At 31.1% G+C, this 26,222-nt stretch overlaps 2 protein-coding genes across 3 annotated transcripts in view; one reads left to right on the forward strand and one right to left on the reverse strand.

Moving 5' to 3' along the window:
- Window positions 1-3,537, reverse strand: part of LOC126742218 (uncharacterized) — a 44,547-nt gene extending 41,010 nt beyond the window's left edge. Inside the window, exon 1 of the mRNA XM_050448826.1 lies at window positions 3,334-3,537. Within this exon, the coding sequence (XP_050304783.1) occupies window positions 3,334-3,345 (12 nt within the window). The 5' untranslated portion in view covers window positions 3,346-3,537. The remainder of the gene's footprint in view (window positions 1-3,333) is intronic.
- Window positions 3,538-5,176: 1,639 nt separating this feature from the next.
- LOC126742072 (myeloid differentiation primary response protein MyD88) lies at window positions 5,177-24,928 on the forward strand. Of its 2 annotated transcripts, none has more exons than XM_050448604.1 (7): window positions 5,177-5,521; window positions 5,815-6,017; window positions 13,760-14,060; window positions 16,717-16,808; window positions 16,864-17,047; window positions 17,105-17,326; window positions 17,385-24,928. In XM_050448604.1, exons 1-7 carry the CDS (start codon window positions 5,388-5,390, stop codon window positions 17,557-17,559), a joined length of 1,311 nt encoding a protein of 436 aa, XP_050304561.1. In that variant the 5' UTR covers window positions 5,177-5,387; the 3' UTR covers window positions 17,560-24,928. The 2 variants fall into 2 exon arrangements, with proteins under 2 accessions (XP_050304561.1, XP_050304562.1); XM_050448605.1 differs by having other exon boundaries at window positions 17,108-17,326.
- The last annotated feature ends 1,294 nt before the right edge of the window (window positions 24,929-26,222 follow it).

The raw sequence follows: 26,222 nt of genomic DNA on the forward strand, positions 1-26,222 counted from the left end.
CTGAATGTCTTTATAAATATTTTCAAAAATTTTTAACAATTTTGAGCGACTATGAGAAAACATCATCAAATTGTCTTACTATCTTGAGTGATTATCAAACAAAAGCGATTATTTAATTTTTTTTAAATCAAACGTAATAAATTTCTTTAATTAATAAATGCCAAATTGGGCCATTTAAGTTTATGCCAGCAATTCAAGTAGTTGATATAACAACCTAGCTACATTATTCCTAATTAATTTCTTACATTAAGAATTAATTTAAAAAAAACTGTGCACACTTTGAAATAAAAAAATGAGCATAAAACCAATACCTTAAATAAAGTTCATTAAACTAGAGCGCTCGAAAATTCACGAACTGCTCCGAAGACGACACTAAATCTAATTGCACTACATCGAATTACGATATTGAGAGATTCGTTAAAATCTCTGGCCATATATGTATCTTTACACTTTTATCTATACATGATTGTGATCACCTTTTTTTAAAGTCGCCCAAGCTAAAACTATAGTAGTTAAATAATAAAACTATTAATTTTTCAAGTATTTTAATTTTAAAAACGTAATCAAATTTAACACTCGGAATGAGAGATATCTGGAAATTATCTCTATTAACTGATAGATTTACTAAGCCAGTTGATCTCACTTTGACATCAGACCATAAAGGTATTTTTTTTAACCCTATTCTTATCCACAAATTCTCAAACCAGAGTCTTATATGAACCAATAACAGTAAATGGTATCTCTAATCTATACCAAAACATGCTCAACTTTAATTTTATTAATGATAATAATTTAAATATTGATTTAAAATACTAAATGTTAATTGACTTACCAACAAATATAATTATTTCTTTTTCAGAAAAATGAAGCGTGGTCTATAGGAAATTAGTTAAGAGGCAAGAATGAGGTTTTAAAAACCTATCCACTGATTGATTTAAATGTTTAAAATGAATTTTACTGTACTGTTGGTAGAAAGCTAGCTGAAGATATTATCTCATTTACTGATGGGATCGGACTTAAAGAAATAAGAAGCAACTTAAAAGACACCAGTGATGCCATCTTTGCCTATCGAGAATTTTCATTTTAAACTCAATAATAAAGAATATGCGGCTTCTGATTTATATGACTACTCAAAAGCATTTGACTGTGTGGATCATGAATTACTGTTTAAAAAAGTTGACATATATGGTTTTACGGGAATTTCAAATGTATTCTTTTAATCATCCATTATACCAAAACATCAGCTTGTTAAGAATGGTGAACTGGTAAACATGGAAGTGCCATAGGCTTTCATTCTGGGTCCAATTTTGTTTTTAATTTAGTATTTTGGAACAAAATATTTTTCATGATTGATGAAATTTGTTAAAAATCTGGTGTGATGCAACTTTCTTTGCGTTTCTTTTGACGATTTATAGATCAACAGTTTTCTGCTTATGGTTTGTACGCCATTTGTTGTCAGAGAAAATTTGTTATATATTTATTAATATTTTAATAATTAGAGGTTAAAATAAATTACTACTTTTTAAATGTTAATAAATTGTATGTTTATGGCAGCCAATTTTTTGCGTTTTTAATCCTCCAATATTACGTCAATTACAATTTTTCATGGTAAAATAAAAATCCTGTAGTCTTCTTACACTTATTTATTAAACATTTAGTTTTTTAAGTTTTTTAAAATTCCCGACATGTTTTGGACACAGTGGCGTCATCAGGGGACAAAAGGTTTAAATCTGGTTTCAGATATACGCCCCAGGGTTTGATTCCATGTCAAAAAACCCTCTATTTATTATTATTTTTTTTTTTTTTTAATTTTATTTGTTTACATTCAAGAACCGAATCTACGTCAGCAACGAAAGGTATACAAATAAAATTAAAAATAATAAAATTTAAAAAATAATAATAATAAATAGAGTGTTTTTTTGAAATGGAATCAAACCTTATTTTCATTTTACCCTAATCTCCCCTTTGCTACCCACTGCAAGTATGGACTATTTCTTCACAATTTTTTTATGTTAAATGTTTATAGTCGTATGGTTGGAACCTTTAGTGTGACACTCAAATTACGAGACAGTTTTACCGCTAACCAAAATCCTTTATTTTTACTGTTAACACGTGTTTCGCTAGGGACGTTAGCATCTTCGGGAAAGAATAAAAAAACGAGTTTTTGGTTAGTGGTGAAACTGTTTCGTAATTTAAATGTTTAATTATGTTTTGCTCTTTTTTAATTTATTATTTCGCGTATTTTGATTTGATTAGAACTTAATATAGCAAGAAATTGCAATAATAATTTAATTTATTATGATTGACCGTTATTTAATATTTAATTCATAGATAATCACAAAATAAGATATTTCATTTAGTTTTACAGAATTTTCGTGCACAATTTAACATGAGATTTGAAATATGGGACTAAATATTGATAAAAGAGTTGCGGTAGTATGAAGAATATAAACCTATTAAGGCAAATAAAAAATTTTAAACATGCCACCTTAAATCACAGGACAAGGCATTAAATAAAGTGAAATAAGAAAATAAAACTTTAATGAGAGAATTTTTGATAAAATAATCGCATGCGCAGAACTGTTCGGGTTTGTTTATGTCAAAGCGTGAATTTTTTTACACACCCACTTTATCATCAGGAATAATTTACATTGGACCATTTGTGTACCAACGTTGTCGCAAAATGCGGTTTCTTCTTTACTTAAGTAAAAAACAAAAACAAAAAAGTGCGTTTTTTTATATTTGCTACTGCTTTTTCCAAGTATATCTTTTGCATTTATGTGTATATTTATTGATACATTTATACATACAATATAATAACATTAAGGCATAGCTTAAGGTGCCACGGTATCCCTTACGAACTGCTATTGCATGCATAATTTAATTTGCCATGATTCACCAATGTTTAATATTATTTGACAAATATGAGATAAAAGTGAGGTTTTATAGCATAATTGGGCATTATAGGCCTGAATGAATATTGATAAAGGAGTTGCGATAGTATTTTTCTTTTACGTTATTTGTATTATAGTAGTAAATGAGGATAATTGATGTCTAAAATCGTGAATAGTCTGGACAGCAAGGATCCGATTGATATTGCAGCTAAAAGGGTGTATCTAAGCATAAAAAATACGTGGGTGGCCCAAAGTAAACTGTCAAAAATCTGTGGGGCAGGCCCAATAAGACAAATAAAACAGACCTACAAGCATAAAATCGACAGGAAAAAAGAAAGAAGCATTAACAGTGCGTATATTCTATTCATGCTTGTACGGTGGGGTGATAAAAACCATCGGGTGGGGTGCTTTGGGGCGAGCGGGGGTTGTTTTGTACTACCTCTCTTGCCATCACGGCATCGTCGTCGTCGGGCGGCCCGTGTCCGGCCGCAGCCCCGGCCTGCCGCACTCCCGCACTCACTGGACCGTCTTGTGGGGCCCCCCGAAGTGACGTGGGCCCACTTCACTGTTGCTTTTCCGTCTTAACACGTCCATTCCGGGCACAATGGCTGGCTGCCTCGTCTTCACCCGCCCGCCGTGCGGTTTGCTCGCGCGCGCCCCCTGCCGCCCGATCGATTGTGGGGCCTGGCAGCCGGGGGGAGGCGCTGCCGACGCGGTCCTACGACCCCACAAAGCGCAGACGTCCCCTTTTCCGTTTCGCCCTGTTGTCTTGTCTATGGGGAATTACCCTACTAACACGAGAAACATACCAGAAACATCCTCTTGCGACCATAGAAACATCCCTGAAATGACCGTAATGTAGTTGTACACTAAACACGATCACTTAAGAGTACTAGAAATATTTATTTACACTGTATTTGGTTACTACTATTTATGTCGAGTTTAAAAGTCGCGCCACGATTGTGCCTTTAACTCCCAGCGCCGGCTTCTTATATACTCGGCAGATTCGCTAACTTACACGCGTCTCCAGAGATGTCGTGCGGTAATTTCGGAATGACGAAGAAGAACTGGCCACTTTCGCGTCATCATTCCTCGCCTAGTCAACACTTAGTGGTTCTTTGTCCTTTCCAATTCCTCGTGTCCCATTCCTAGATCCTTTCTTACCCCCTGCCGGTAGTAGCTGAACCTATATTCACGCCGGTCGCAGGCCGGATGCATAGGGAGGTAAATAACATGCAACGAAGATTAACGAATTTACCAAGAGAATAAATTTAACAAGGAAAAAAATTTTAAACCAAAGAATATTTAATTTTGGACCCTAATAGATGGCTTATTCCTATTAAAAAAGTTTTTTTGAATTCTATGGTTTGAGACTCTTCCAAGCGTCCACCAGCAGTTTTAGAGCAACCCTTACTAGTTTCGCCATCTATTGGAGAGAAAGAAACTAACATATATTTATATAATTATATTACCCGCTTGCTATCACAATAAAAATATTTTATAATAGTATAATATGTTTAGATAAAAGATGCCTTTTGTTACTTCATGGGCGCACCAAAATTTATAAAAATATTTCAAGTAAAAAAAGAGGTATGATTAAAAGACAGTTTTTTCCTTAATGCTTTAACACCCTGTATCTCGAAAACTCGAGATTAACGCATTTACCAAAAGAATAGATTCAACAAGGAAAAAAAATTCAAACTAAAGAATATTTAATTTTGGACCCTAACAGATGGTTTATTCCGATTAAAAAAGGAAGTTTTTTGAATTCTATGGTTTAAGACTCTTCCAAGAGCAACCCTTACCAGTTTCGCCATCTATTGGTCAGAAAGAAACTAACATATATTCATATATACTACCCGCTTGCTATCACATTAAAAATATTTAATATTAGTATAATAAGTTTAAATCAAAAAATGCCTTTTGTTACTTCAAAGCCGTGCACCAAAATTCATAAAAATTATGGAAGTAAAGAAAAGAGGTATGATTAAAAAAAAATTCCTTAATGCTTTAACATCCTGTATTTCGAAAACGAAGCGTTTCTCTCTATATATTTATGAATAAAATTAAGGCTTATTCTGAACACAGAATGCTCTGTTAAAATTTAAACACTTCAATTCGGGATATCCTAAAACAGCCCTGGGGAATCCCAATACGTCCTATTATTGTAGATTATTACTATTGCTCACTTCTTGTCTCTATCAGGGTCATACTCGTAAACGTCAAATGTCAGTAGGCACCTCTGAACTGTCAATAAGGAATGTCACTGTCATTGAAATAATGTATGTAAACATTGTAATTAAGTCAAGTGATAATCTCTAATTATCTCTTAATACATTAATAATCCATTATAATGTTTGCTTGACGGTATATGAAAAGTCCCTCTAATGGTCCCCGTCCACTAACAGATTCCGCAATGCAGTAAATGGCCTTCCTAATTAATTCAGTAGTAATTGCACTAAAACTGTTCATCTTTTAAAATAACTTATCATAATGAATTTACATGAATTCCTGAACAGTCCTGACGCTGAACTTTCTCTTAGGGTGCTTAGTTTAGCAACTGAAGACACGTTATCAAATTTATTAAATCCCATTAAAGTGATCAAGAATGATGATCGACTTCCTCGGTAAGTGACATTTCTTTCTTGTTCTATATGACTCTTGTACTCAAATTTTGTCATATGGAACTATGTTCTTATATTTTTAGTAACATCACTGGTTTTCTTTGGGAAAACCAATAGTTCACAGGGAAATTCTATGTTAAAACTTATTACAATAAGAGCTAATCAAACTTTTTAGTCTATATATAGTAATATATAGTGCTTTAACTCAGGGAGCCTTTTAGGACATATAATATCTATCCCTGTAATCTTGGTTTTCAACTAACTTTACTTATTACTCATTCATATTTTCTATTAAGGAACTGGGAGGGGTTGGCTTCATTATGCGGTATAGGAACACATTTATTACCCAGCATAGAATCTGCTAAAAATCAGACGGCTAAGTTGTTGCAAATGTGGAAATACAACAATGAAAATAATGATGCCACTATCGGGAAGCTCATATTGTATTTGGAAAGACTGGATCGGACTGATGTGGTTGATGATGTTTTGCCTCTACTAGGTAATGTGCAAACTATAAGATTTATTAAGTCTATAATATGTATAGAGTGTGGGAATAGGAAGAAAGTAATTTGGAGAGCCGAGGTAATTGATTAATAAGCTCTGGGAAATGGTAAATATCGAGTAAATATGTAATAGAATAGAATACTTATTTCTGTTCTAGGTTATTATAAATACAGTGCCGGCCAAAAGTAGAGAAACTTTTAATTTATTTTCTAATTTAATAATCTATTCAAAATTTTTGTGACACCATGTATTAAAAATGTTTATCTTGCCTAAGCCATAAATTCATACCAAAACAGTTTGAATATTTACCACAGGAATGTAAATAGTAAACAATGGTTTTTCTAATTGAGGGCATAAATAGAGAAACTTTTTGTATTAAATATTTTAAATTAAATGTTTGAAGCAGTTCCTTTTCGATTGTTAAGAAGCCTATTTAGTATTAAAATGCCTCGAGGTATAAATTTATCTGAACAAATAAAAAAACTTATAATTGAGAAGTACAATGTGGGAGTGAAACAAGTAACAATCACTAGAAAACTTCATCTTCATAAAAGTGTCATTTGTAACCAAATCAAATTGTGGCAAACTAGAGGCACAACTGCCAGCATCTCTAAGCCAGGTAGACCAAAAAAAAAACAACATCTGCAACTGACAAGCTAATTAGACGATGTTCTATGAGAAATCCATTTTTCTTCGCCGAAGATATAAAAAAGGCATATCCCAGCATTTCCCTTTCAGTTCGATCTATTCGAAGACATTTATGTGACTCCAACTTAAAAGCCAGGAGACCAGTAAAAAAACCTTTCATTTCAACGAAAAATAGACAAATTCGTTTAAGATTCGCAAAAGTACACTTACATTGGACCTATAATCAATGGAAAAACGTTTTATGATCAGATGAAAGTAAGTTCAATTTATTTGGGTCAGATGGTATGAGATGGGTTAGACGTCCCGAGAATGAAAAATTCAACCCCAAGTACACTATTCCCACAATCAAATTCGATCAATCGATGTTTTTCCGGGCATGGCGTTGGTCCACTGGTGAGAATAGATGGGATCATGAATAGCCAATATTATCTAAACATCTTAAGGAATAATATGCTTCCCTACGCCGAGGATAATTTGCCGTTAATTTGGAAATTCCAGCATGATAACGACCCCAAGCACACTTCTAAAATTGTTAAAAATTTCCTAACCTCTCAACAAATTCAAGTTCTGAAGTGGCCAGCTCAAAGTCCAGATTTAAATCCCATTGAGAACTTGTGAGAGCACCTAGACAAAAAAGTTCGACCAAAAAAAGTCCGAATAAGTTCCGAAATAAAGACGAATTATTCAAAGTCCTAAAAGAAGCATGGAGTGAAATTTCCGGAGATATTATACACAATCTTCTTGAATCTATGCCAAGACGGTGTAGTGAAGTTGTGAAGAATAACGGTTATGCCACAAAGTATTAGTGTGCTTTTATCCACATTTTGTATTATAACATAATTATGTCATAAAAATAAAAAGTATCTCCATTTTTGTCCTTAGAGAAAATAAATTTTGTTTGCATATTTTGTAATAAATTATTTGTTTTCAATTTTTTTTTCTAATTATTTTCGTCACTACTAGATATAACCATAAACATTATTTACAATTACTTCGAATTAGTTTTAATAAGAAAAAAATTAAAATATTAAAAATTTCTCCACTTTTGGCCGGCACTGTATATAGAATAAATAATTGTAGAATCTATGAATGTCTTACATCTGTACAAAATATTAGATATTTCAGAATTTTTATACATGTTTAACATTATACCATTATAAAATACAATTTATGGGTATTGCAATTTTAAAAATTATTATATATTAATATGTTACAGGTATGCCAGCTGTGATAATGTGTGTGAATTAAAATTTGACTTGTTCCATTTTATACAATTTTGTTACAATTGTATGACTGACTGTTATAGTTTAACTTTATTTTTTTATGCATGCTGTTTCTTATGAAATCTTTGCATTAATAAATAAATAAATAAAATAAATAGAGATAATAAGAAGTTTATTCCATTTTGTACTCTCATATGTTTGGTTCTCTTAAAAAGTATACATTCATATTAGAGTCTGTCCAAATTTTAGTTTTATTTGGGCTAATACTTAATATGATGGGATAGTGATCAGTCATACCTGAATTTAAAATAACTGATTGTATGCTGCTACTTTTTAGTTCGTTATGGACAAAAAAATGGTCTATCCTAAAAATGGTATTTTAAATAAAGCATGCATAAAAGTGCTTTACAAATTCTATAGTACCTACTTAATGAGATCAATAATACTATACTGACTTAAATACCACTGACAGTAAAAACAATGTTTAAAAAATGTATAATTTCTAACCTGAATTATTGCAGCTTGGATGCCATACTTGAATAATACAACAGTGAACTTGCATTTGTTTAAATTACTATTATTACAAAAGATGACTATATCTATCAAGAGAAAAGAAACCTACATCATGCACAATATTTGCTTCAGAAAAAGTGACGACTCACAGTAGATTAATCAAGAAATGTCATCAAAATGTCATATTTTCATCCAGAATAGAATTAAAATTCATTGGTAAATTTAAATTAGCAATAAGAAATCATTAATTCTTATCTATTGATCATCATAATGGGTGATACCCAAGCCATTGAAGAATTTAATTGTACAAAATCTTTAGAAGTGCAAATTTTCATTAAATTGGATATTTCATCACATTAAAAACTTTAGTCATGGAGTAGTTTCCTTGATACCTTAGGTTGGCATTTTTTGGTATTTTTCAATTTAAAGAGACATTTTTGGTAAAATGAGTTTTTTTTTGGAAAAAATGTGGGTAGTTTTGAGTAATGTTTTCACCTTGGTAATACTCCCACCACAGTAATTTACCACATGCAACAATCAAAAAATAGCCAAATATTTGATGTAGGTGTTATGTTCTCATATGAAGCTGTAATGTATAAAACAATGAATAATATTTACAGAATATTTAGGCTACAATGAAATTTATTGTAAACATTGCTGTAGTTTCTAAAAATCTTTTGAAATCATAATTATGATTACTGAAATATGATGCATTAATTATAATATACTGAATTCAGCCGATTTTTCGAAACAATATGCTGGCATCAAATGACCTGTAACAATATGATGTTTTGTGATGTAGCTTTATTTCGGTCCCTTTTAACTTTATAATAATAATTCTAATAAATAATAAAGTTCGTTTATTTCAGATCACATAACAAATACTAGGTATATGTAATGGAATGACGTCAAGAAATCATCCTGCTACTAAATATTATACACCTATACAAAAATCAAAATCATTCAAACAATATTGTTCTAAATTATCTAATTTTCATTCGACATTTTTCTATTGAGAGAAAAGCTTATAAATATTTATAATAAAATGTTCTTGTGATGTACTGCTGTCCTGGTTTGGACTCAAACAAGTTTTTATTGAGGTGAAAAAGCATAAAGGGTATCATAAGGGTAATCATAAGGGTATCAAAGGGTATCTCATAAGTGTATACTGCATATATAAACATAATACCCATGCTCTTAAACACTGATCTACAGCTCTCTAAATAGCCCTTTCTTAATTATTCTTACTAACCTTTTTTGTATTGGAAAAATATTTTATAACACTTCATTCTTTCCCCAGAAAATAATCCTATATTTGAAAATAGACTCAAAATTTGGAAAGTACAGTCTTCATAGAACTTTCATTCATATATGTATTTGCTAACTGCTATAATAGCCAATTTTTTTAAGTTTTTTATTAATTTGTTTTCTCTTTGTTTAACCTTAATCTATTCACCACAAACCAAGACATAACTGCCAAAGATTCATCTGCTTTAGATATTAATTGGTGATAAACTTTACTATGTACCATATTTATCATATTTTGGCTGGATGAGTTCGTTAGCATAAATCATTAACAATTCCAGTGAACAAGCAAGACAAAAATTTGGGAGTAACCGGTTTCCCTTCATTTGTGACCAACTTAGTATAGAACAATCAATCAAATGCCCTCCTTGTATTCCCAACTGCTAATTAGAACTTCCCCAAGACATCAACAATTAAAATAATCGATAGGTTACGGATCCCTAGGCCAATCCCACAATACTTGTAGCAATTATTCTGTAAGATTAAACATGGATCCACAAATCAACCGGAGACAATATACACCCCGTGGCGTGCAACTTTACCATCCATCAGCCACAAATCTTAAGATGGCGTCCGAAGGTACTTAAATCATCATCGTATATACGGCCAACCCGCAATCACTCGCCGTAAATTGCGGCCTACTTCGTTTGTTCGCCTTTCTCATCAATGCTGATTGATTTTTCTGATTAGCAAATTCCGTGCAAGGGTGCCTTCGTTATTTTCGAACCTGACGGCTAATTAAGTTTACAGTCTCCAACGAATCGGGGGGCCTTTGGACATTTTATCCGCACGTTTAATGAATCTACGAGGTCCGATTAAAAATGGCAGTTTTTTTTTGTCATTTTTGCAATTCAGGTGATTTTCAAAAAACTTGATAAGTTTCTTGCTATTTGAGGTAAGACTGGCATGTGCCACCATCAATGAAGTAACTTTTATGTATCAGTAAAAAATCTGAAAAATTTGCAGCAAATTAAGTATCTGTGAGACAAACACTAGAAGACAGATTCTTACACACTACAATTGCCAAACACAATTTTAACAAAAAAAGGGATTCATGTAGACATAATTTATTGGCTTAAATCTAATAATCCTTGCATCTTTGTACATTATCAAACATTTCAGAAATTTCTTAAAAGAGTAAACCTTAAAGAGAGAATCTTCTTTGTCGAGGTAAATCTACAATACATTATACATCCCTATACATTATTTATACATTTGCTTTATGTGTTTCTGATTTTTAATGTGTTATTTGGTAATTGTTTTATGACTTTAATCTAAAAAATACTAATTCCAACAGTGATTTTATTCAAAACTACAAATCCTATAAAATCTTAGTGGAATATTATAAATACTAAAATTACTTTGGATAATACTTTCAATGGCTCTAGTCTTCTTCCCTCTAGTCTCTAAAAGATGTGTAAATCCCAAATATTAACCCCATTGATAACCTTAATGCGAACAAGTATATTTTAGAAAAGATAGAAACAAATTAATTACCGGCAAAAAACAAGGTGGAGATATTGCTATTAATGAATCTTATATTGTATATGAACTTTAAATCTTTGATGAACATTGGTATATATTATCCCAGCTAGTCCATGTTACATCTTCGCGCAACTTGACACTATTAATAATTGTACAAATAATAAAATAATGGATTTAGGGGATTATAACACAGCTAATTATCAGAATTGAAATGCTCTTAAATCATTTTTAACTTTTAAAAACTTATGTCAAATAAATAAGATCAGAAATAATGTAATTCTTGATCTTATTAAAACCTCATTAAATAGTGCTTCTGTAACTAATTCACTAACTTTAAAAAAGCAAATTTTTTATTGATGTATGTGTGATTTCTCAAAGCATTTGAGTGATGTCAATAAAACATAGACTATTTCTATAATATTTTTGAAATTATTCTTTAAGTCAATGTATTTCTAAATTGACAGAATTTGATAAGCAGTATCCTGTGTGGTTTAATAAATAGATCATTTCACTTCTAAAAAAGAAATCCTTTATTCCTTTTTAGAATTGAAGAAGACAAAATCTTTATATTGGAAATATTCGCTTGCAGGATAATATCAAAAATAAAGTGATATTTAACTATTCAAATTATCTTCATTATGTCAGGTAGTTTTAAGTTGTATTCATATGTAAAGAACTTATTCAGGTTTGTTAATGAATTTGTTGAAATTTTTGAATCTATGTATATTAATGACATTGATATAGAAAAAAGACAATTATAAACAATGAAAATTTAAAGGCTCTAAAAAAAAGTCAGTACAGAGAATATATGTTAGAGTCTCTTGAATTTTTGTTTAACTTTATCTCAAACACTTTCATGTTCATTAAATCTGAGTCTAGGCAACCAATGAATAATTCGATCTATAACTATTTTGCACTGTATCAAGGTTTTTTTTAATAATAATTGTTTAAGAATTACTTAATGAAATTTTAGGCAAAATAGACTCGTTCTAGCAAGGCTTTTTTCTAAATAAGTTACAAGTTAATAGCAATAAATTGTAGGTTGATGCAAATATATAAGGAGCTGGAAAAAACTTTTAAAGGGGTAAGCTGACATAGAAGCTTTAAGTAATTCAGATGTCTCATTTTTCATTTAACCTTTGGATAGCTACCTCATAAAAGCAATCTTAACAATTTACCGAAATATAAATGAGATACCAACATATGTAATGTAAAATACAATATTCATGGTAAATACATATGTATGTTTAATAAAAAAATAGAAAAAGAAAAACATAAAATATAAGATAAATCTTACAATTTGGTATTTCAAAAATTGTTTTGTTTTATAAAAATTTATTCGTTGACACTTTAAAAAACGTTAGTTGTTAATAGATGTTAAACGGTTACTTTAAACGAATTAATAGATAGAGTTTTTATTTAATTGAAAAGTTTGTTATACAGTTTAACCACCATAAATTTTCACCATTTCTTTTTCAAATAATAATAAATATTTATTTAGCAATATGTGTTACATACATAACCAGAACATACATTATTAAAAATATACATAACACACTTAAATTGCTAAACATTGTTTTTTTTGTTCGTTCCCTTGGAAATTTGCCCTCTTTTATGCACAAATTACAAACAACAATTTTGTAAGTGGTGGTCTGTTATTATCTATATCAGTTTTAGCTTGAGGCATATTTTCAATTCAATATTTTGCTATGTTTGAGAAAAAGTAAACTTAAATCCGTTAAATTTTGTTAATTATACCCCACAAACATTTAAATTATTAAACCCCACAGCATTAGCTGCAGAGACTATCTGACCCGATCTGCTGCGCTCTTTGCTTCCAGAATTGCCCTTTTATACCTTAGTTTAAAACTGTTGTATGTTTGTACATTATTAGCTCTATTATACTGCCTACTGTTAAAAAGCACAAGAATTCTATCATTTCTTTAAGATCATTATTGAACTAGCATACCTCATTTGATTGATCAGTTCTGAGTGTAACTATTTTCCTCGGGAAAGACGCATATAAAATAAGACTACAAAATTTAAAAATGAAATAAAATTATAGCCTTAAATAATGATATTATACTTTAAAGATATTTAATAAGCACAAACAAGCACATGAACAAAAAACCATTTACAAAACCATGCTCTACAACTACTATCTGTAGCCATTGTGCAAGGGTCATATACTACATCACAATAATTAAACACAGAGTAATACCAAAGAATCAGAAAGTATTTATTAAAATGAGCGTTTATAGTAACTTTATTTTATACATGGCCTTCCTTATCCAAATCTCAGTTGGTACTCAAGAATCAATACTGAATTTTTTACCTCAACACCAAACTCTCAAGATTCATGTCTGTCAAAAGGTGACACCTGTCAGTCCCCGTTAAGGTGATTCAAAGATTGCTTATTATTCTATGTTATAAATTGTTAGAACTAAAAAATATTGCGCATTCCATTAACATTCCAGTTATGTTCTTGTAATGTCAAGATTGAAATATATCTTTTTTTATGCAAAAATCTGTACACTTATCTACACTTATGTTCTGTTTTTAGCCAAAGATATCGAAAAATTCAAAGAGACCTCATCGACCAGCCTCAGCACGTTTACTTCGACCATCGGCAACGAACAGAGCAACAAATTATTAACTACGGCCGATTCCCAAGCGGCCCGCTTAGGTTTACACTTACAAAAATATGACGCTTACGTTCTGTATGATGACGACGATGTTGATTTTGCTTCGAATGTAATTGGGACTTTAGAAGGGGAACCTTATAATCTACATTTGTGCACGAAAGAGGAGCTTTTAGCCGGAGTACCTGAACACACTGCTATTTCAAATATTATGGAACATAGGTTAGTCCGAAAGATGTCGTCCATTTTCTCAAAGAGACCTAGATTCAATAATCTAAAGGGAACTACACAAAGTCTCGGTCTCAAAAGTATTTATTAATTCTAACATGTTTTACGGTCACATTATAGACACAGTGTGTATAATGTGACTGTAAAACTGTAATTATTGTAGTCGAGTTTTAAGGTCTGATGATGCTTTTAATATGAGCGAAACATCTGTAACCTGCTGTTAGAATTAATATATATTTTTGAGACCGAGACTTTGTGTTGTTCCCTTTAGATTATAGGTTAGTCTCACTTAAAATGTTTTTAGATTAATTATTATTTAAGTGCAATGGTAAAGAGGTTTGTCCTTAGAAAGTGATTAATTATTCAAAGAGTAGTTTGTAGCAGCCGTTGCAGTTTCAACAAGATTTGGTGCTTTTGTCATACTTTTTGAGTCAAACAAGTAAAAGTATTGTTTCAAATCATTGAATGGCATTTGTTAAAAGAAAATCAAAATTTTGGGAAAACTTTACGCTTATTGTCTATATTTACAGTAGTCATGGCTCTCTGTACATTTCTATACCTGAAGGTTTTTGAGAAATGAAAAATTACAAGAGTTTTCTAAAAGAGTGGATAACATGATCTTGATTTTCTTATTACAGGAGAGCCTTTACTCATCAAAATCATACATTACCTCAAAAATCAGTCATCAACAAAATCAGTCAAATAAGAGATACCTGGAAGAAAATCAATTATTAATTCGCAAGTCTGGAACATGCAGAAAGGGTTCTAGGGGTCAAAATATTTAAGGAAAAATTGGGATTTCTTAAAAGCTCCTTTAAATATAAGTGCATGAATAATTGTCAGTTTTTCAATACAGAGGATAAGATGATATTGAATTTCTTATTACAGGAAAGCCTTTACTTATCAAAATCATAAATTTCTCCAAAAATCAGTCAAGTAAGAGATGCCTGGAATAAAATCAAAAATTTATTCAAAAGTCTATAATATACAGAAAGAGCCTGCCTTCTTCATATATAATTGCATGAATTGGTCATGTTTCTGAACCAATGAATGAAGGAGGTATTTATTTAGCATTATTGCTACATACAAAATAACTATAAATATGGTAATCATAACTAATATAAAAAAAAGAATTATTTACAATAAGTAAAGAGTGTAAAAAAAACTAACATAAAAAAATAAGTGTAAATAAAAATATGATTAAAGCTAAAGGTAAAATAATAATATTAAAACAGTAAAGCTAAATCTAAAAAAAAAGATCTTACTATGCCTTAACTAAAATCAAATTTCTCAAAAGCCTTTTAAATTGGTTTAATAATCACAGGTAATTCATTTAACTGGATTAAGCCTTTATATAAGACTGAATTAAGCATTTGACCAGTGTTGCATTTATTTATCAGTATGAGTCTGTACGGTGTCTAGTTAGGTAATTATAAACATGTCCAAGGACTCTTAACTTATCACAGATATAGTTAGGTAGCAAAAGACGTTTTAATTTAAATATAAACAAATAAACATTATATGTTGACTTACAGACCTCATACTAAGGACACCTAGCATAGAATTGACAGTTGTATAACGATTACATCTCAATATCAGTCTCATAGATTTATTTTGGATTATTTGTAATTGCTTAATCCTGTATTGGGGTAGACCGTGCAATTGTGTTGAGAAGAAGTAATTTAATATGCATTTTTCCCACTCTCATAGTAAATCCAACCTTTTTAGACTTTTTTCACATTATGTAGTCTGCATCTGCATTAAAATTTAAGTTAGCATCTAGAATAGTACCGAGATATTTAATTTCTTTTCCATAGTGAATGTTTTTCCAATTTACAGTAATATTCATATTGTCTATTTCTATTTGCCTTATTTTGGATTTCTTAGCGAATACACAGAGTTTTGATTTTCCTGCATTTAAACTTAACTTATTTTCACAAAGCCAATCAAACAACTTATTGAGTTCATTTGTTATATTCACTTGCATTTCTTGTAAGTTTTTGCCTACTATATGCGCCATTATATCATCTGCGAACAAAACAACTTTACACCTTATAAACACTTTTACCATATCATTTATATATAATAGGAATAATATCGGTCCTGGTACCTGTGGTACCCCAATAGATAGGATAAGATGACACTGAATTTCTTATTACAGGAGAGCCTTTACACATGCAAATCATACATTTCTTTAAAAATCAGTCAAATCAGAGATGTCTGGAACGAAATTAAAAAATAGGCCTTATTTAAAAGGCCCCAGAGGTCAAAATATTTAAGGAAAACTAAGATTCCTTAAAGGCTTTTTCAAATATAATTGCATGAATAACTGTCAGTTTTTCAATACAGAGGATAAGATGATATTGAATTTCTTAATACAGGAGAGCCTTTACTCATCAAAATCATAAATCTCTCCAAAAATCAGTTGAATAAGAGATGCCTGGAACAAAATCAAAAATTAATTCAAGGTTGGAACATACCGAACAGAACCAAGGGTTAAATACCCTTAAGGAAAACTTGGGTCTTAAAGAGCTCCACTACTTGCTTTTAAATTAGGCATTTTACACATACTGAGATAAATGGCTTTTTTAAATTTCAAACATTGCCCTTAAACCTGAATAAATAACCAAGAAAATAATCTTATTTTCAGAACCTTTAGCATCATTGCGATACTGTCCAGGAAATTTCTAGATAGCGAGATTGGCTCATTTTTGTTCAGTGTAGCACAAAAAATATCTTTAGGTATATAACACCTACAAAGTCCTACATTTATAATATAACACACAGCAACTTTTAGATCGTCCCTTGAATAAAATTATCCCGGTATTATATAAAGGAGATGGTGATTCATACTATCTCACACTGCCTGCACACATCTCGGTTTACTACAAGTTAGATTATCGAACGAACGGAAAACCGTTGGGAGGAGACTTTTGGGGCAAACTGTATTCAAATATAACGGCTCAGCAAAACCTTGAAAGGTATTATACCAAATATTCCTAATTTTTAAAAAATTAAAACACTAAATTTCATATAAGAAGAAGAGTTCCACAATCATCTTCTATACAGTCAAGATTCAGATCAGCTCCAGTAGTTCAACCCAGTCCGGCCATGTTGGCTACCGGAAATGGAGTTAGCGGCAGATCGGTAACCCTGCAAAGCATTCCCGATATTCCGGCGGCCGGAAGTGGGGAGGACACTTCCGTATCACCAAAACCGAAAAATAAACTTTTAACTTACTTTAACTCCTTGATGTCTAGGTAAGTTGCAAGTTGGGTTTAAGAAATATAAAGATGTTTAATTGTCGTTGTATTGTAGGAGAAGTGAGCAAATTAACACTCCGATGGAGCAGGAAGAAAGGACCTTGAGGACTCTTGATAGCGCCCAGGAAAAACCTGTTGGTCCCCAAAAAGAGAAGAAAACACTATTTTCGATCGGTAAGAAGAAGAAGAAGAAAGCCGAGAAAAAAACCGCGGTGGCCGTGCCGAGTTAGTATAGTTTATTACACCAAAAAATTGATTTTTATTGCAGTAGATTAATTAAGGAACTTTTAAATGAAAATAGTTATATTATTAGCCATAACCTTAAATTTTGTTTAATTCCAAATCTAATGAGAGAAAGGGAGACAGGAAATGTTGTGATGGGTACCGTAAAATATCATTTAAAAGTTTCCTTTTAAAGTTTTGTTCCATTTTTCTTTAGTCTTTTATGTCTTTATTTTCACCTATTTCCGTTTTATTTATTTATTTTTGCAATCAAGTAAAAATTTAAAAAAAAGTGGGCTATAACAGTGAATGTTGCTAAAACCTCTTTTAAATTTCCTGGAATTTCTTTAATTTATAATTTTCGATAACATTTTACAATTTGTGTTTTTTTTTGGTGATGCTGTACTTCATTGTCAACTCCCTGGAATGAAATAATTCTTTTTGTGCCAATTACTTATTAGAAAAAGTTACCAGAATTCAGTTTTTGTGTTGCAATTTCCCCACCTTTTCTTTTAATGACAAAAAAAAACATTGTAATTCCAATAAATCGCTTTGAATTATTTGAAGGATTAAATCAGGAAAAAAAGCAAGAAATTTTACTTCTTTCCTATAAATTCTTGCAATATTTCTGAAGTAAACAAAAATATCTTTTTGATTCAATTCTTTTCATTCTCTTTTTATAATTGTGTTTTATACATTTTCCAGTTTTATGGTATGGCAAGAAATATCTACCTTATTAACTCTTTTATTCCTGGCATTTTCTTCCTTAAAAAAATAGGAATGACTATGATTTATGTCTTCAAAAAAGGTAACATTATACGCTCAAGACGATTTACAAAAACGTCTAGGAATTTTAGGGAATTTCGAGGAAAAACTGGATTTTTTAACGAAATTCCTGCGAAACCCCAGAACTTCTAAGCAATCAAAGATTTTAAGCACTTTTCGCATAAAGAAAATTGCATAATGTAAATTTCTGAAAATTACTTCACATATCTTTTATTGTAACTAATTCACTATAAATTCACATTTTTTGTTTGCTATATAAGCATAAATGAAGAGTGAAATATGCAAAAGGATCCAAGTGCCATTTCACAAATTTTACAGTAGCGACAAAAACGTTTTGAAACAACATAAATTAAAACCAACCCTTTTGTATTAACCGTTTTTATTATGTTCAGGACAGGCAAAATCAAAGCGTCAAATACAAAATGTACAAATTTTACAAAAAAAGTTTTATTTTTCAAATTTAATGTCAAAACGGCCCAAGTGCTAATATTATTTCAAACTCAAAGTAACTTCTAAACTCTTTTTAAAACTAAACTATTTTAAATAATAACATATTCGAACGTTAGTTTGCGTGTTTACTCATCTTTTGTATAAGCTCTTCATAAAAAAACTTGGTTCTTCGTCTTTAGATGAGGTACCATATTCTTAATTTCTTTTTTAGGATTTGAATCAGAACATTTTACAGCTAGGTCTTTAAAATACTCTATGGTAGTATGTGCCTTAAAAATATTCACTTTGCGGTATGGTGCTAAATCGTAGTTAGTTTAAAACTAAAGAGTAGTTAGTTTTTACTTCAACAGAACCCTCTTGTAACAGATTTGCATCTATTTTAATCATTACGACCTGCGTTATTCCAAGATTATCAGTTTGTAGAGTCTCTTTTGCCAATAACATCCAGGCAAAGAAATTTCCCGTGTGCTTGACTGTAAAGGGATTGTTTTGTCTGGCGCTCGTAATTATTTTGATTAAATCACGTGGAACTTCGGGTTTCTTCTTTCTTCTCACTTTTTCTATTAGTCCGAAGTCCGTATCACAACACAGGAACGTATGTCCTGTTTGTGGGAATTTGTGCAGAATTTCATCAAAAACTCCTTTGGCAACAAGAGTAATTTAGACTGCTAAGATTCCTTGATTTTTATTTTGACCTCCTCAGTTGTCAGACCATACAACCAACGACTTTTTGGAAGTCTTTAGTTGATTTGTCAGAAAGTCAAAAATACAAGAACCTATTTCGTTGCAACCACGTTTTCCAGTAGTTTCATCCCCAAGATAAAAGAATCCCGTTCCCTTATCTTCATGGTGTATACCAAAGTTCACACAAGCTAATTGGCGACTGTAATACATCTGAGTGTGTGCCAAAGAAGGTATATAGAACTGTTTTTGTAAATCAAAAGAAATGATGCAAGGAGACTCTTCCAATTTTGCAATCTTGCAATCATTGCTCATAATTTTTTGTGCAACTTCTGCTTTCTTATGATGTAATTTTTGTTTCAATTGCACGTCCTTTTTTTGTACGGGGTTGGCAGCTTTTCTCAAATCAACTTTATATAGGTCGCACTTGGGACAGGTATCGACCCTTGGAGGGCCAAAGGAAAGATTGAACTGATGTTTGAAGATGTTATTAAACCATTGCCTCGATGCAGGTGGTGCAGTATTATTTTCGGTATATTTTAAAAGAAAAGCTGCATGAAGTTTCCGGATGCTAAGATCTTCAGACAAATAATTTTTGGAACTTTTCTCTCTTCCATAATGACTTTTTCGTGTTGGGATTGAGGATATAAACTCAATGATTTTTGATTTTCACGAATAATCTCTTCTGCTACGTTTTCCTCCTCGTTTTTCACGCAATATAATGTCACTGCATTTAGCAAGTTTCACTCTTTTTACTCCAATCGAAAAAGTATCACAAAATGTCTTTCTACAAACCTCCAACTTAGAGTTTCCAGGAAGAAATAAATAATATCTATAGGTACGTTGCCTCCTGCTAGCTTCCGGGGTCTCATAAGTGCCATGTCTTCTGCGCTTTATGTTATCACATTCTATTAAATGCATCAAAAAATTCTGTTGTTCAGCATATTGCCCATGGTCCCAGAACTTTCGAAGAACTTGGTTTCTTGCCTCGAGTGTCAACGCCTTGCAAGCAAAGTTGCACTTACAGGATACCTGGGAATTAAGATAAGATGAGACACATAATAAGCCAAAAAAATTGAAAATTGGCATACCTCAGAAGGGCCCTTCTTCCCTGGAACAAAGGATTCTTTCTTTTTGAAAGGTAGTCCACTGTTTCTTTTTACTTGGCTATCTCTACGAACGTCAGCGGTTTTGCTCCATTTTTTCCTTTGAATGTCTATTGGTATGTTATCCATGCTTGTAGATGGAACACTTTCAATATTTTCACTTATTATTTGCAATTTCTCACTCATTTTTAGACACAAAAAATAATAACAGCGACGAAAAAGCAGTTGTTTACAATCTAAAACAAAAAGTAACGTTAAAATGAACATGTGCATGATGTGCAATATTAAGGGCACTTGGGCCTGTTTGTAAAAGATTCTTAATAATATCATCAAGATGGCAGCAAAGAAACATAAATTATTTAGTGCAAGTTTCTAGTGGCGCATAGACCCCAAAACTTCATTAAAACGCATTTTGAGAAAAATGGCATTTGGACCCTTTTGCATATTTCACTCTTCAAATGTGAATTTCCTGAAACTTTCGAGAATTCCCGAAGTTTCGCAGAAATGTTTGCAATTTCCTAACCTCCTTTTTTAATGTCAAAAGACTTGGTTTTATTGACTTTGTTTTACTTATCTACGTTTATTGTTTTTCATGAAAATTAGCTATTTAGCGCTAGGAATTACTCTATGAATACCTATATATTTTATTTACTTTTTAACTAGACAAGACAGTAGAAAGTGTATAACTGGAAAAGCCTCCTTGGAAAGAATTTAATCTTTAATAAAATTTGTAGCTCAATGATTTCTTAGTCATTTAGGGTTTCTTTTACACACCTATGTTTATTGGTTTTCATGAAATTGAGCTTTTAAGGACCAGGAGCTTCTCTATGAACCCGTACGTGTTTTATTTTACTTTTTAAGTAAAATACTTTCTTACTGGATAAGAAAATCTTCTATAAACGGAAAACTCTCCTTAAAAAACATATTTAAAGTAAATAAAACTTCTAGAATGCTTTAAGTTTCCGGGAATTTCCCAACTCTTCTTTTTAATCTCAGAACTTCCCTTTACACGTAACTTTCTGATTCCTTTTAAATGAAAGAATTAAATTAAGAATTACAGGAAAGGTTTCCAATTTATTAAACGTTCTTTAATTTTCCAGTATTTTTTTAAATAAAAAAATAAATAAATTATCCTTTTTAAATTCGCATTTCCAAATCTCTTTTAGTAAATTTTGAATGCCAGTGGCATAACGCTATACATTAAGTAAATAAAAAATTATTATTTTCTTATTCGCTTTTATATTAGATACTTTTGGTAGTGCTCAACTAATTTCTGTTTTTTATTTTTTTTGTCATTGATACTATCAATTTTCTTACTAAACAGTTAAAAAATATTAAAACTTAGTTACATGTGAAAAAAATAACCAAAAGGGCTTAAAACAGTTCGAGAAAAGAAGATAAATAAAAAATTTAAATATGAGATAAATAATTATTATTTATATTCTTATCTGTCTTTCTTTATAACAAATATTTTAGAATTTTGATAAGCTGCAATAAAAAACTGCAAATTCTTCAATTTTCTGAATAACCTGAAGAAGACCAAATAAAATCGGGCCGAACGTCGAACATCATAATCATTCATCTGACTCTCATTGGTTAAAAACCTTAATAATTAACACACTTTTTGCAAAAAAAAAAAAATTTAAAAATGGTGCAATATATAATTATTTTTATTTATTTGTCATTTATTTGCTGATAAAATAATATACAGTAGACTCGCGATATAGTGAACTAATTAATGCACATCCAGTTCACTATATCGATTTGTTCACTCTATCAAATTTTTTTTTAATGTACGTATTAAAGCAACGTTTGTCTTTAGAAAACTAACTTTATTAATGCGAAACAGAAAAAATATTACATATGTAATTAAAATAAAATAAAAAAACGGCAATCTAATCTATTTTTTCAAAAAATGAAGTAGTTTTTGTTTGCATTTTTGTTTTTAGTCCTGTTTGTACCATCGTATTCTTTAAGTTTTGTAAAACGAGTATACTAGAATATTCCACTTTATCTTCATGTTCTTCGGCCCATTGAAGGATGTTGTTAATCGACTTTATTGCCGAATTTGTTGTCACTCGTTCCTTATTTAGTACCATTTCTTCTTGTACTCCATCGTCTTGATCGTTTCCATCACTTTCACTTTGGTCATTAGTTTCTTTTGTGTCAGGTAATTTATCTTTATTCCAATCGTCTACATCAATAGGTTGAATATGAACTTCTGTATTAAAAGTCTGCAATAAAGTAATGATTTCTGATCTCACTGTGTCAATGTCTTCATTTCTTATTCGGCTCCGTAAAACACTTAAGGGGATGTTATCTTCCTCATCGTCAACTTCGTCGGCTAATGGTGAAAGTAAATTATGCCAGCATTTTTCTATAGCTTCAGGCCTTAAATTTCTCCACGCCAAAGCCAAATTTAGAATGGCGTCCTTTAACGAAATATGTTTTAGAGCCTCTCCGATATCCTGGTTAGTTCCAACAATTTGTGATAACAAACTTTTTCGATAAAATAGTTTTGTCAGACGAATAGCGTTTTGGTCCATTGGCTGGATTAGCGGCGTAACGTTAGTTGGCATATAAACAGTGAAAATGGAACCATCATCACTTCTTAGCTGTTCTGCAGGTGGATGGCTTGCTGCGTTGTCCAACAAAAGCATGGCTTTAACTGGAAGGTTTTGGCTCTGTAGGAATTCCGTAACCTAAGACAAGAACAAATGCTAGAATAATAAGTTTAAATTCTTAAAAGGAATAAAAAAAGGGCGTAAATTTGTAAAAATCGTAGTCCAAAAGGACTGAAACCATTTTTTCTAATTCTCGAGATACAAAGATGGTAAAATTTAAAACGTCTTCCTATGACAAAACTTACCTCAGGAATAAACATTCGGTGAAACCATTCTTTGAAAATTGCTGCCGTCATCCAAGCAGTTTTGGAGTTTCTATAATGGACGGGACAGTTAAAATTTCGAAAGGAACGTGGATTTTTTGCTTTCCCAATAATTATTGGTTTAACTATGTGAGTACCTGCCGCGTTTGTGCATGCTAGAAAAGTCACTCTTTGTTTCTCGGTTTTCCTACCTGGGGCAGTTTTTTCTTCGCGAGCTACATATGTCTTTCCGGACAGAAGTTTCCAATACAAACCAGTTTCATTGGCATTGTAAATCTGTTCTTTTGTTAGCTGAAGCTCATTTATTTTTAGGCGTTAAGTTCTTTTAAAAGGATCAACAAGCTCGGGTTCTGACGATAATTTTTCTCCTGAAATCGTTAGGAAGCGTATTCCAAAACGTTTTTTATACTTTTGCATCCAACCACTGCTCGCATTAAAAGAAGGAGATTCCTTGTATTGACTGTGAAGTAACTTGGTCTTCTCTTGGATCATTAAACCAGTTGCCGGAAAATTTCTCTTGTTTTTAAGAACCACTTATATGAAGCTTTTTCCATTCTAGGACACTCTGATTGTCTCAAACTTTTCGCTTTTCCAGGTCCTGTGAAAGTACTTTTGACTCGTTTCAAAATCTTTATCCTTCTGTGACGAATCGCGCATATAGTGGATTTAGCAACACCATATTGTCTAGACAAAACGGTCACTCCGACACCTTTCTTTAATTCTTCTAATATTTTGGCTTTATCGCTTAGGGTTAAATGCTTTCTAATTTTTGCCATAATTATTCTGGCGGCGTGACGCGACCTACTGCACCCAAATACTAAAGAAAACTAATTGCCCGAAAAGAAACAAACCGTTTAATATCTTTTTCTTGTCTTGTTTGTTTACCTAATAAAACTATTGGGTTTACTATTTCGAGAATCAATTTGTTCACTTGGCAGAATACATTAAGGAAAAAATGTCTGTTCACTATTTAGAATAGTTCACTAGACAGTGTGTTCAGTATAACGCGAGTCTACTGTATATAGGCTCTTCTTTGTTTTACACATTATATAACCATAAATCTCTAACACCATAACAGGCTTAAGTTATTAAATTCAAATCGAGCTTAGATAAAGACCGAGGTGTGTAAATATATAAAGGTGTAAGACAAAGAAGTATATAAAACTCATCATACATTTGTATATATTTTTATCTAGTTACACTAATAATATATAAGCGCTTCCGCATGTGCCTCGTGATAATATAAAGCTTGTATTGATGGTTGTGCCAATATCCGATGTAAATATATAAATATTTGTATTTTTTTTGCGCAATTTATTTTTGTTAATCTTGATTATAGTCTAGATTATTATAAATCACAATATACTCATTGTTAAAATATATATATATATTTTATATTCGTGTAAATCTATTTTGTAATTGCTGTTATAATGTTAAAGCCAAATATAAAAGTGTATTTTTATTAAATATTTGTAAGGTTTATTGCGGGTGTTTAAACGATCTTTGACTTGACACAAAATTGTTTTCTCACTATCGGTTTAACCGGAATTAAATGCGACTTTTTTTTAACTCTACAATTATCTTGAAATTAAAAAAAAAAGTATTTTTAAAAAACTTTTTTTAAAAACACTATAATTTTTTTTAAGAGTCAATAGTTGGGAGAAAATTAATAATATCATAAGACAATGATTACTTAAACCAGCATGATACAGATCTGTTAATATTTCAGTCTATTTAGACATATTTAGATCAATAAGCATAATGTGGAGTAACCGGGATTATTAAAAGTCCACTATTATATTATTGTATAGTGTCTTATTAAAAAAAGTCAAGAAATTATAGATTTTTTTTCATAAAAAAAATTTAAAAAAAAAAAGATTTTTGAAAAATTGATGTAAACTGAAGTCCAAAATGTTTTCATATTATTTGATGCTCGTGTAAATCATATATAAAAAATGTTTAATTGAGGCGTCTCAAAGCAAAACTCGTCTTATCCATGTTAAGTCGTTCTACGCAAATTCAGAAAAACCTCTACTAAAGTTATTTCTTTGGATCAATGACAAAAAATAAATAATAATGAGTTTTTAGAAAACACTCTCATCAATTTATTTAAATGTAGAATATCCTTAATCGGCTAAAATAAATAAACAAAAATGGATAAGACAAGTTTTGATTAGTCATTTTGGATTTGACAAGTTATGCTGCAAAAAAAATAGAACAACGCCGAGTTTGAGAAGGGACATCTATATTTTTAAAAGTACAAAAGTCTTAAAAGTTAAATTCCTAATTCTCCTTCATCTTCTGCTTCTCGTGGTTCGCAAAATTGATTTTCTGGAACTTCAGAATTAGGTCCTATCAATGGCTGCGATATTCCATCTAAAACATCTTTATAAAATTTTAAATCCTCTTTGCTCTTCCATTCATTTCCAAAATGTTTTTCTAGTAAATTATCAACATCCTTTAACTTGGCAGAATTTACTGGAGCTCAAATGCAAAGAGTTGTTGTTGCAAAGAGTTGCTCAAGAGCAAAATGATCCCATTTTTTCCTTTTTTTAAAATCGACTTAGGTACCCCAGTATCCGAGTTATAAAATTGTTCTCCTCTAACCATAATATTATTTTCACCAGAGTTTTTAGTCAATATAAATCTTTTAGCAAAGGAGAACTTAAAATGCCAAAAGCTAAAATTTTTAAAAAAATCGCCAACTTGAGATTTCCAGTCCATAACCAGACAGTCTTGGCCTAAGTTTAATACAGTACCG

The sequence above is a fragment of the Anthonomus grandis genome, chromosome 11 (assembly GCF_022605725.1).
Source record: "Anthonomus grandis grandis chromosome 11, icAntGran1.3, whole genome shotgun sequence".
Lineage (NCBI taxonomy): Eukaryota > Metazoa > Arthropoda > Insecta > Coleoptera > Curculionidae > Anthonomus > Anthonomus grandis.